At 34.4% G+C, this 12,016-nt stretch overlaps 1 protein-coding gene across 2 annotated transcripts in view; it reads left to right on the forward strand.

The window, feature by feature from the left end:
- Positions 1-10,070, forward strand: part of METAP2 (methionyl aminopeptidase 2) — a 29,351-nt gene extending 19,281 nt beyond the window's left edge. For both annotated transcript variants that reach the window (XM_010989966.3, XM_010989967.3), the window contains exons 5-11: positions 2,466-2,627; positions 3,394-3,575; positions 4,579-4,673; positions 4,936-5,032; positions 7,969-8,072; positions 8,585-8,700; positions 9,374-10,070. In XM_010989966.3, coding sequence (XP_010988268.1) covers positions 2,466-2,627; positions 3,394-3,575; positions 4,579-4,673; positions 4,936-5,032; positions 7,969-8,072; positions 8,585-8,700; positions 9,374-9,626 — 1,009 coding nt within the window. In that variant the 3' untranslated portion in view covers positions 9,627-10,070. The remainder of the gene's footprint in view (positions 1-2,465; positions 2,628-3,393; positions 3,576-4,578; positions 4,674-4,935; positions 5,033-7,968; positions 8,073-8,584; positions 8,701-9,373) is intronic.
- The last annotated feature ends 1,946 nt before the right edge of the window (positions 10,071-12,016 follow it).

The following is a 12,016-nucleotide window of genomic DNA, read 5'->3' on the forward strand; positions in this document are numbered from 1 at the left end:
CTTTCTTTACAGATTCTATTTCAGGCAGTTGTTCTGATAATTTTGTTTTACAGACATTTTTCTAAAAAAGCATATCTAACTTGACTCAGTTTAATTAATTGCCTTTTGGAATAATTGTTATGACCAGACTGGTTTTTTCATCTTACCTTATTAATTTATATGTTTTTGTTGAATAGACTGACTGTCTAAAAAATCAAATTTAGGAAAAGGGAGAGATTCCTTCAATATATTCTTTGTCTTTCATTTGGGCCTGGAATTATAATTATAGATTCTGGCAATAGATTTCTCGAATATTACTAATGACTTTCAACTTGAACTCAAGACTTAGCAAAATAATTACTTTAATCCAATTTTTGATTGATAGTTCTTTACTAACTACAGAACATTCTATAATCTTTTGAAAAATCCACTGCTTATTAAGAGTCAGCCAGTCAATCATGCAACCTTCAGAAATGTAAGGTATTCATGTGAGATCTGTTGAATTCAGTATTGGGGATGTGTTGTACTATGTTCTGGTTCTGCGATGAAATAGCATTTGAAATTTAATTATACTTACGTTTTAACATATAGGAAGTGGATTTGAAGGATCTGAGGGTTGTTTGAGGAGAAGAAATGGAAATTAACATTGACCAATTCCATTTTCACAGTCCTACAATGCATGACATCCATCAAGTTCCCTGTGGACATAGTCTTTTTATCTTTCCACTCTAGAGTAAAAACTGGTATTTTTACTTTCCACAAGATCTTTGACTTTTAAAGTAGAGGGTGCTTCAACCTTTATTGTCAGGTATGGCTGTGATATATGCGCCAGAGTTATGGCCCCTGTGAAAGATGAGGAATTGTGACATATACTGTTTAAAGATTGATCTGAGAATAAAGCCAGTACTCTTGTGCCCCAAAATGATTTACTCTTAGAGCATTTTGGTTCCTGGTTTCCAGGAAAGATTTTTGGATTTGTAGGAGAGAGACAGCTAGAGTTACAGCTAGAGGTTAGGAGATTATGGCTTGCCTGCCCCAGCATGGAGTGAGCAGCTATAAGTATATACTGCAGCTGAAAAAGGTTGAGTCACATTGTGAAAATATACTTTTTAAAGGATCTTATCCTCCTGCCTTCTATTCTGAGGGTGTTTGAATACTTTGATTAGAAATTGCCTCTTAGTTTTTTTACTATTCCTGTACAAGTAATTGATACACATTTAAGTATTTAAGGAGTTTAAAATTGACCTTAAATTGATGGTACTGTAATATTTCAGTTATCTGATAACATCAGTAGATAGATCCAAAATACATCTGCAAACAGTAGACAAGCCAAAGAAGCCTCTGTGACTCTTAATACTGCCAATTTCACATAGGACGGCTCCTTTGGGCCTTTGTAACAACTTTATAAAATCTGGAGGTAGTAGATGTTGATGCTGCTGCAGTAGAAAGTCATCATGAACTTGATGACAGTGACACACAAAAACTCAGAAAGCATTTTGGGTCATTAACTTAGGGAGCTGTAGTTTAGAGCAGTTGGGTAAACTTTTCTGTAAAGTCCCTTAAAGTAAATATTTCAGGTCTTGAGTGTTAATTCAGTTCTGCTGTTGGAGCATGAAAATAGCTATAGACAGTATGTAAATGATTGGGCATCTGTTGCAATAAAATTTTATTTACAAAACAAGTGTTAGGCTGGATTTGCCTGCACACCAGTTTGCTGGCCACTAGCTTTGAGGCAGTTAGTAATTTATTGAAGGCATCACTTTTATACCAAGTATGATTTATACCGCAGTGATCACTGATTTGTGAGCTCTGTATTCAGTATTGCTTAAGAATCTGTGAAGGTTATAACTTAAAAAAAAAAGATTTTCATTTGAAAACAGTTACTGTTTTTGAAATGTGCTGCATAAAAAGGGAGTGAGTTGATCTTCTCATTTCCAGATACTGAATATAAAAATCTGTTACACTTGGAAATTTTAAAATATAGAAACTTTAGTATACAAACAATAAGAAAAATCTTGGAAAAGCACGTTAGTTTTGAGGAAGATGTATGCAGATTGCCAGGTCAAGTCTTTGGATTATTATTTGCTAATTTTTGTTGCATTTTTTTGAGGTTTCTTAAAATTTATGTTACTGCAAGTGGAAGGATGACTTTTTTCTCCCTTCTGCTTCATTTCTAGGACTCTTTTCTGACTTTGCTGGTTTTCTCCTTTTGTCTTATTTTGTGTGGCAGGGTATTAGTCCCTCTGACTATGAACGAAATCTCACTTGAGGATATTTTTTCCTTAGTCTTACAAACGGTTTAACTTGATTGCTTGCTTGACTGCAAATGTGTGGGTACTTGTATTTCAGAATCTTTGCTGACTTTTAATAAAAGAAGCAACATATAATTTTTGTCTAAAATATCTTAGTATATTTTTATCTCTTTGCTTTTATGTTTATTTTGCTGTTTCTTAAGTGACTAATGCTATACTATGCATACTATAAAGGCGAACAGCTGCTTGGAGAACTACAAGTGAAGAAAAGAAAGCATTAGATCAAGCTAGTGAAGAAATTTGGAATGATTTTCGAGAAGCTGCAGAAGCACATCGACAAGTTAGAAAATATGTTATGAGCTGGATCAAGCCTGGGATGACAATGATAGAAATCTGGTAAAAGGAATGTGTTTTTATAAGAACATGATAGAAAAAAATTTTTTGGAGCTAACTCTTCAGTTGTAATGTTTGGCTTTTATTACTACTTTGCCAAAAAACTTGAAGTGAAGCTTTTAGTAATACCTTCTAAATTCTTGTAGTCTCAGTGTAATGAGGAAACCATAAGAGGACATTTACACCTCATCGAATCCATCCTATTTTGTTCTCATGTACACTCAAATGTGCAAATGTACGCATTACTTGATTCTTATTTTCTATCTGGAAATCTGTTATTTTGCTGTCCAGCAATTCATATTAAATTAATGATTCTGGGACACAAAACTTTGATAATGCAGTGAAGAAACCAATAAAAGAAATTATTTCTTCAATTTTCCCCTTGAGAAATAATTAGCTATAAAAAGCAGCTTAATTCTCTGATTCCAAGAAGTTTCAAAACATGCAGCATTGAGAAAATAAATTGTGATCAGCATTTCAATTAGTCTTAGTCAAGAATCTTACTTCCTAGTAAACTAATTTGAAAGTGGATCGTGTTGTTCTGTTTCTTCAGATTTCTAGTGGAATGAAATTCTTTTTTATCTTTTAAAAATGAACTGGCTATTGTTTTTGTAGCATCACAGAACTGTTATTTATTCATATCCACAAGGTGCTTATATCACTTCCAAAAAGTAATTTAAGAGTTTTAGTAAACTTTCTGGACTTGATGAGCTGTAAGGTATATAAATAAGGGTAAGAATGTGAAAGTAAACACATTTTTTTTTTTAAGTGAAAAGTTGGAAGACTGTTCACGAAAACTAATAAAAGAGAATGGATTAAATGCAGGCCTGGCATTTCCCACTGGATGTTCTCTGAATAATTGTGCTGCCCATTATACTCCCAATGCTGGTGATACAACAGTATTACAATATGATGACATCTGTAAGATAGACTTTGGAACACATATTAGTGGTAAGTTTTTAGAAATAATTCCCACTCTACTCTCCTGATCTCTAGTCTTGTCTCTGTTGGATGGGGCTATAGATACTAACTCTCAACATTTTCTTCCTGATGCCTCACTTTTTAGTAGAGCTTTGTTGAGGCAGATGTTAAGGTTTACTGTAAAGCATACTTACTGAATGGAGTATAATGAAAACTGTTGGGTAATTGAGGTTTATTACCTGTTGTATCGAGGCATGAAAAATAGATTTTTTTTTTTTTTTTTTTTTGCTTTTTAAAAAAATTTTTTTAACTTTCTTTGGGGGAGGGGTTGACTAGATTTAATTAATTAATTGAGGTACTGGTGATTGAACACAGAACCTTGTGCATGCTAAGCGTGCACTCTACCAATGAGCTATATATCCTCCCCCCGAAAAATAGAATCTTACATCTTCATGCAGATCATTGCTTCAAACATTTTTTATTTGTATAATAACAAATATTTACTTAGAACCTTTGAGTTTACCAATCTTTATATAACTGTTAGCTTTTCTGAATTCTCTCCCAAACCCTGTTAGATAAGTACCTTTTAATCTCACTTAACACATGAGAAATCAAAGCTTCAGCTACTTACCTGAAGTTTTACCAAATTGGGGAAGCTAGATTGACTGATAGTGTTCTGTAGACCTATACATTTTCTCTGCCTGCTTTGCTGTTTCTTATTTCCCCAGGCTTTTCTTCCTTTGATTTGTGTCTGTTTTTATTTTTGCGTAACTGCCTGGGTAAATAATGAATTGGTGCTATTTTGAAATAATGTATACTAACCCTGGAATTAATTTTTCATTCCAGAGCCTTTGTATAAGTTATTTACAGTTTTTTCCCCTTCAGTTGTGAATGTTGTCTTGGTATTTGCAGTGCTGCCTTCAATTGAGCCTGTCATTTTATTTTTCTGTTAACTAGCAAGATTAATTAATAGAGTAGATGCTATAAAGTTAGATAAATTGACTAGCTAATAAAGAAGAATTTTCTCTTTCAGGTAGAATTATTGACTGTGCTTTTACTGTTACTTTTAATCCCAAATATGATACATTATTAAAAGCTGTAAAAGATGCCACTAACACTGGAATAAAGGTATGTGAACCGTAAGCACCATTTCATTCAACACATTTTGAGCACTTTATAGCCTGTTTAAAGTCTGGGCTATGTAAGACTGGCTCACCATCCTTAGGATTTTAAGTAGGTAATTATAATAACAAAGGCTTTTATGGAGGAAGTTATAATGTGCAAAGCAGCTTTTCTGCTTATCCCTTATTTTATCCCTTAAGATATTAAGAAGTTAAGTTGCGGTTATATTTTGCACTTTGAACAAGAGTGTACCTGATTCTGTTTTTAGTGTGCTGGAATTGATGTCCGTCTTTGTGATGTTGGTGAGGCCATCCAAGAAGTTATGGAGTCCTATGAAGTTGAAATAGATGGGAAGACCTATCAAGGTGTGTTCTCTAAAAGTACAACTTACTTTGAAATATGTGTGACTTCGGCAAAATTAATTTTGCAAGGTAGTATAAAAAGTGTGTTTTTTTTTGTTTTTTTGTTTTTTTGTTTTTTTTTTTTGAGTCAGCTGCTTCATCTTTATCTCTTGGGAATTGGGAATATAAAGAGAAAACAGGAGAAATGACCTGTTCATGGTAGGAATTCTGTGGTCACTACCTGGGAACTGTTGTTAAACTACTCTGGTACTGTTGAGAAGACAACCTGAGGAGTTACCCCAGAGTGGCCAAAATGTAGGCTGGATTTTCTGTGACTAGGCTCAAACAGAAGCCAGAGGCTTTTCATTAATGACTCCCCATTGTTTTCTTTTCTTTTTTCTTTTTTTTTTTTTTTTAAGTTGAATTTAAAATTTAGAGGCCGGTTAATTCCTTGTGTGTTTTTCCTATAGTCGTTATTCCTTTTGCTGCCTAGTCTTTCCCAGCCAGTGCCTTAGGTACGCAGCTCCAGATTCACCTGTACTTTCTGGTCCTGTCACTCCAGCCTTTCTCCAACTCCCATGATCTGTCTGATCACTCTCTAGCTGCCGTCCTCCTTCCTAATCTGTCCTCGTTGCTCTCTGTAACTCTTGCCTTAAAACCTTTCTTACAGAATATTTCCTGCATTTCTTTAACCAGAACCTGACTCCCCTTTATGATCCTTTGAGTGGAGACTTCTCATGCTTCCTTGCTCCTCAGTAAATTTACATCGTGCAGCACTTTGCATTCCTCTGTTGACACTTACAGACTGTGGTGCTCTGCCACCTGCTCAGTGGTTCTTCCTCTGACACCTAACAGTGCCTGTCCTTGTTGCTCTCTTACAGATCCTTAAATCTATGAACATCTGTAGAAATCACAAATTCTTAAGACCCCTCGCACTTGGATGGAGATGTTATGGGATAATGAAGAAAACATGCTTTGGGGTTAGGCAGGTCTATATTTGAGCTTAGAAAAATTCTGTAACCTCTAAGAACCTAAATTTCTTTGACTTCAGCAGGATTCATGATATCTTGTTTTGTTTTGTTTTTGAGAAATGTAAATTTTGTGACAATGCCTGGAATTTATTAGTATTTAACAAATATTTGTTGTTTCCCACTCCCAGTTTTGGGATTGGTGCCACAACAAGTAATACTTGTTCAGGTACCTCTCAAGTCAACTTTCCCTTGTATTTTCTCTGAATTGTGCACCTTTGGTTGGCATGTGGTCTGCCTTTCAAGGTATATTAGGTGACAGTTTGACATGAGGTTTAGTCACCACATAACAACTCTAGCCTGCAGTGTTGGAATCCTTAATATGTGCCTTTTTACCTCTTCCACTAAGCCAGTGCAACATCTTAGGTTTTATTCTTTTATACGCATTATTGTATTTATCAGGGTTCTTAGTTGAGGGTGGCAGAATTCATTTTTACTGGTTTAAACAGAGGGTATGGACAAATAATGACATTGGGAAGATGAAGAAATAGTCTGTAGGTTGAACTTTAAGAAGCAGTTCCCCAAAACCGCATAAAAGAACTGAGCTGTCAAGGGAGTGGTTTTATTTACCTTGGTCAAGAAGCTATAGAATTGGAAAATTACCTTTAAAGCTGTTGGATCCAAAATTAGCCTGCCACTGACCACAGTCTGTATACTGCATAAATGGCTATCCCTGAGCCCTGCTTCTTCTGTGTAACTTGGTTATATACGATAGGTTGGTATGGCTAAGAAAGTTTTTAATTTAAATTTGTTTTTGATTGGCCTGTGCCATCAGTTTGCCAGCTCTTAGACAAATAATGATTGCTGAATTTCAAAATAAATTTAGCTTATCATTTATATAAGAAGGAAGATTTTTTTGAAGAGCTAGTTGTTTTATTTTGCTGTGCCACCTGCTAAATTTGTAATATGCTTGTCATTGTTTCATTGTTACAGATTTGAAAAGAACATTACTACCTAATTTTGCCCTTGAAGAAAGGTAGCTCTTATTGAGAATCTGTAGAACTAGATTTTTTTTAAACTTTTATTGTGAAATATAATAAAATACACACAACATAAAACTTCAAAAAAAAATTCAACTAAACAATTGTAAAAGCTGTGTAACCTCACTCCTTTAGAAATAGAATATTACCAGCATTACAGAAGCCCCTCAGTTCTATATACCCCTTCTCAGTTACAGCCGCCGTCTTCTCATAAACCAACCTTGAGTACTGAAGTATTTGTATTTTGCTTTTGTTTGTCTTTATCATCTAATTATGCATTCCTAAACAATAGTATAATTATACTTTATTTTGAACTCTGTGTGTGTGTGTTGCACAGTATGTATATAATTGTGCCTTCTTTTGCTCATTTTTTTCTTTAGGTTTTATTTCAGTTCAGTTTATCCCTAGCTTTTTGTTTTTATTGTTGAGTAAATGTTCCATTGTGAGAATATACTCACAATTTGTTCATTCTATCATTGATCAGGACCTTGGGGTTGTGTAGATTTTCTTTTTTAGCATTTGAAATGTTGATGTAATAATATAATGTAACATTTCATAATCCTATTATTTTGACACAGAATCTTCATTTTCACGTACTTTTGGTCCATAATATAAAAATACATTTTTCCATGTTTGTAGTGATTGTGTACATGACATTTTATGACTATATTTTTATTAACAATACCTCCCTAGATGAGACCCCCATTATGTCATCACATAGTTTATTCTTTTTCCATCATCTCCCCTTACTCCTAAGTTTCAGTCAATAACATTGCAATAAGTATCTTGGTATCCCATCAGTTTTCCAATTTGTATTTAAGTATCTTAGTGTGAGATTAATAGAGCCATATCTGATTTTGAAATAAATGCTTAAACTGTGTACTAAAAGGCCAAGATATCTGTCTGCGCTTTTAGAGACCCTGAATAACTTTTTTTTCCCCTATTATTCCAGTGAAACCAATTCGTAATTTAAATGGACATTCAATTGGGCCATATAGAATACATGCTGGGAAGACAGTGCCCATTGTGAAAGGAGGAGAGGCAACAAGAATGGAGGTGTGTATGCCCTTAATTAACACTGTTCCTCTGTGAAGCATTTTGACTTTTTCTCCAAACTAAAGTTAGTGGCAGTTGAGTATATAGTACATTGAGCAAAATTAACTTCCCATCCATGCTTACCCCAACAGGAATTGAGCTGTGTGAATTTGCAGACTGTGTCTGGTTGGACTGGGGCCCAATCAGTTGTGGAAGTGGGGTATATGAAAGTTTATTCCATACTTGGAGAATATTGAGCATTACTTAGGTTCTTGTCTCTTTAGTAGGGCACGGAATGTCATAGTGAACAAAACAAAATTCCCTGCCCATGTAAAGCCTAATTTTAATAGGATGACAGACTGACTAGAAAGTGCTAAGAAGATAAAGCAGGAGAAGGTGGAAAAGGACTGCCAGATATTTTATGTTGTTGTTGTTGTTTTACATGAAGTGAGGAATACCTCAGCCTGAAGTTAAGAGATGGGAATTTTGATTAGTTCTGAATTTTTCTTCTCCAACCCTTATGTATGTTTTAGGAAGGAGAAGTGTATGCCATTGAAACCTTTGGTAGCACAGGAAAAGGCGTTGTTCATGATGATATGGAATGTTCACATTACATGAAAAATTTTGATGTTGGACATGTGCCAATAAGGTGAGAGACTTTTTTTTATATAACTGGTGAGTTTCTCTTCCCCGTTAATAGCATTTTAAAAAATTTGACAGGTATCCACAGTGGTATATTAATAAATGCACGTTTCTGTAGCCCAGCAATAGTTCTGTGGATTTCTATAATTCATCAAAAAAAAAATTGGCCTGTTAAAAATTTTAACTGAGATGAGAATAAGTATTCTCTTCATATCTAGTTTCCAGTAATCATAACTTCAGAGATGATCATTTTGCTGGCATTCTTAGGTTTTTGTTGTTAATACTTTCCCATTGGTAAACTTTATGTTTTTATTTACTTTTTTTCCCCTAACTTTTTGGAGATGGTTGAAACATCTTTATGTGCAGGTCTTTCACTTTGATGCACAAAAAGGGAAATTCCCACCATTATACTACTACTGAGTCTGTACTTAGAATTTAAAACACACACGTGCATAGACATATAAACATAAGATAGCCTTTAGTTGGTCTCCTGTTCAGCTGCCATCTATAATTGTGTGTGGGTTGGTAACCCATTCTGATATTTGAATGTTGAAGGAGGCAACAAAAAAGTGTTTTGAACTGTAATTATTGAGTCATAACTTCCATTTGAGTTTTCCTTAATGGAAGAAATGAGTTGGTAACTTTTTGCCAACTATTAATTTTGGATTTTTTCCTCTTAGGCTTCCAAGAACGAAACACTTGTTAAATGTCATCAATGAAAACTTTGGCACCCTTGCCTTCTGCCGCAGATGGCTGGATCGCTTGGGAGAAAGTAAATACTTGATGGCTCTGAAGAATCTGTGTGACTTGGGCATTGTAGATCCATATCCACCGTTATGTGACATTAAAGGATCATATACAGCACAGTTTGAACATACCATACTTTTGCGTCCAACATGTAAAGAAGTTGTCAGCAGAGGAGATGACTATTAAATTTAGTCCAAAGCCACCGCAACATCTTTCATTTTCTAAGCTTTGTTGGAATACATTATACCAGAATTAATTTGCAACATGTTGTCTGTTTAACAGTGGACCTATGTAATACTTTTATCCATGTTTAAAAAGGAAGGAATTTGATCAAAGGCAAACCATTTAACGTAATTAACCAAGGAAAAAGCTTTCCGGACTTTCAAATGTTAACTGTTTTCCCTCTTTCTAGGAAATGCTATAAAGCTTCAGTTAGTTAGGGATGACTTACACATTTTGTTTCAAATATCTGAGAGATGCTTTTCAGATATTTATATTGCCATATTCTTAATTGAATGCTTTGAATGACTACATCCGACTCTGCACCTATACCCTCTGGTATTGCTTTTTAACTTTCCTGGAATCCATTTTCTAAAAAAAATAAAGACATTTTCAGATCTGAGAGCTATACTTCAATGTCTGTGGTTATAATTCTGCACAAGAAATAGTTTAGCTTAATGTAGGGAAAAGTAGAGCCTTTTTTCTGGATTGTAAACCTCCACACCGAAACTTTTCTGCTGACATAGTGGCTAAAACAAGATCTACACATGTGTATACTCTTCATAAACTAATATACAGCTTTAGGAATATTTTGCCTTGCCTTTCATTTTTTCCCTGATCCTGGAAAGATCTAATCGAAATATGACTTAGTAGGAACATTGTACCAGCTTAAAACCTTGATTTAGTAAGATCTCAACATTTAGATCCTTTGTCCAGTGGTAGTATTTATCAAGAAATGTATTCAGCTTACTCATTAAACCATAAGGGCATTTAAAACTACAAAAACAGGAGAACTTATGTTTAGATCTTGTTCTAGTTAGAAAATTTAAATTGAATTATAGGCTTTTCCATTACTGAATCACATTCTCTAACACCCTGCCCCTGGACTAACTTGGATTCATAACATTGATGATGTTTTCAGGACCTGAGGTTACAGTGATGCTTTTTACAGCAGCTAAGTGCTTAAGTTGAATGTAAGATGCATAATACTTTGAACTGAGCCCCACAACCAATTCTTGAACAGATTGCTTGAATTTTGTGTAAATGTTTTATGGGAATGTTCCCACGTAGTTTCAAAATTGTTATGTATCAGGGTAAAGCCTTAATTTGTATATGCTTTAGCACAATAAGATTGCCTTTGGGATGCTGTTTAGTTTGTCTGTTTAACATTTCTCTCATAGGAAGAGAAACCTGACTTAAGTACTAAATCATTTATTATACATTAAAAAGCTGCTCTTTCAGATTAGAGCTATAAATGAATGTTATTTTGTAGGGTTAAACTAGTTTTTAGCTACATGAGCCATGTTTATTATGGTGCTAATGGTCAGTAGCTACCTTTGAATAATTTCTCCATTTCCTGTGATGATGTGCTAGTGGCAAAGCCCACCAATTCATGCCTGGACACATTACAGGGCTTGGACCCTCCAGCTAGCTCTTTTTGGGTTTTGAGTCCATACCTTTCTGGTGTGCTTTGGTGGGACGTGTAAAGTGTATTGATTTCTAAACCCAAGAATTTTAGAATTGACCATGAGGCAAGAATTTTGGAGCTTTTAAGACATTTTTAGCAATAGTGATCTCAGACCAAGTATGAGCTCCAAGCTCGCTTCCCAAGTAACTGTTGCGAACAATGGCATCACTGCATGCCTCTGGAAGGGATATTCTTCTAAGTAGGAAAGCTGTTACTTAAGAAAAAAATTGTATTACCTACTAGCCATGTATCTCTTGAAATCAGTTTGTTATGTTTACAATGATGTACCTTATTGGTAACATAGTTTGATGTTTAACAATAGTGCCTTTAGTAAATTATTTTACAATCAAAACACGTTGTTTTTTGTTAGATCATCTTAGCAGAATGTACAAGTCCACACTGAGGTGAACTGTAAGAAGCCTATGTTTCTGTCCATTGGCTAGGTTTTAGTTTTTTTAGTTTTATTTCAATAGACTTAACTTTTTTAGATCAGTTTCAGATTTTTAGCAAAACTGAGCATAGAGTAGAGTTTCATATACCCCTCCTTGTGCAACACACAGCTTTCCCTGTAGGTTTTAGTTTTAAGAGATTAAAAATAAAGTAAAAAAATCACTATTTCTTTCTCATATATATATTGTAATAAGTACTGAAACAAGCAACTGTACCATTATGAACATAGCTTCCAGTGTTTTTAAACTATCCCACTAAATTAGGTACTAAAAGTTGTAGACGCTAAATATAAAGTAATCCTTGAAATTAAAAAAGGCTAGACTCAGGTATCTTGACCACATAAATCTTTAATGAGGTATAATTATGTTAACAGTTGAGGTAACAACTTGCATAGGTATTTAATAAATGGATGATTTTAAACTTTAGCTGTTTAATATTT

This window comes from Camelus dromedarius, chromosome 11, assembly GCF_036321535.1.
Source record: "Camelus dromedarius isolate mCamDro1 chromosome 11, mCamDro1.pat, whole genome shotgun sequence".
NCBI lineage: Eukaryota > Metazoa > Chordata > Mammalia > Artiodactyla > Camelidae > Camelus > Camelus dromedarius.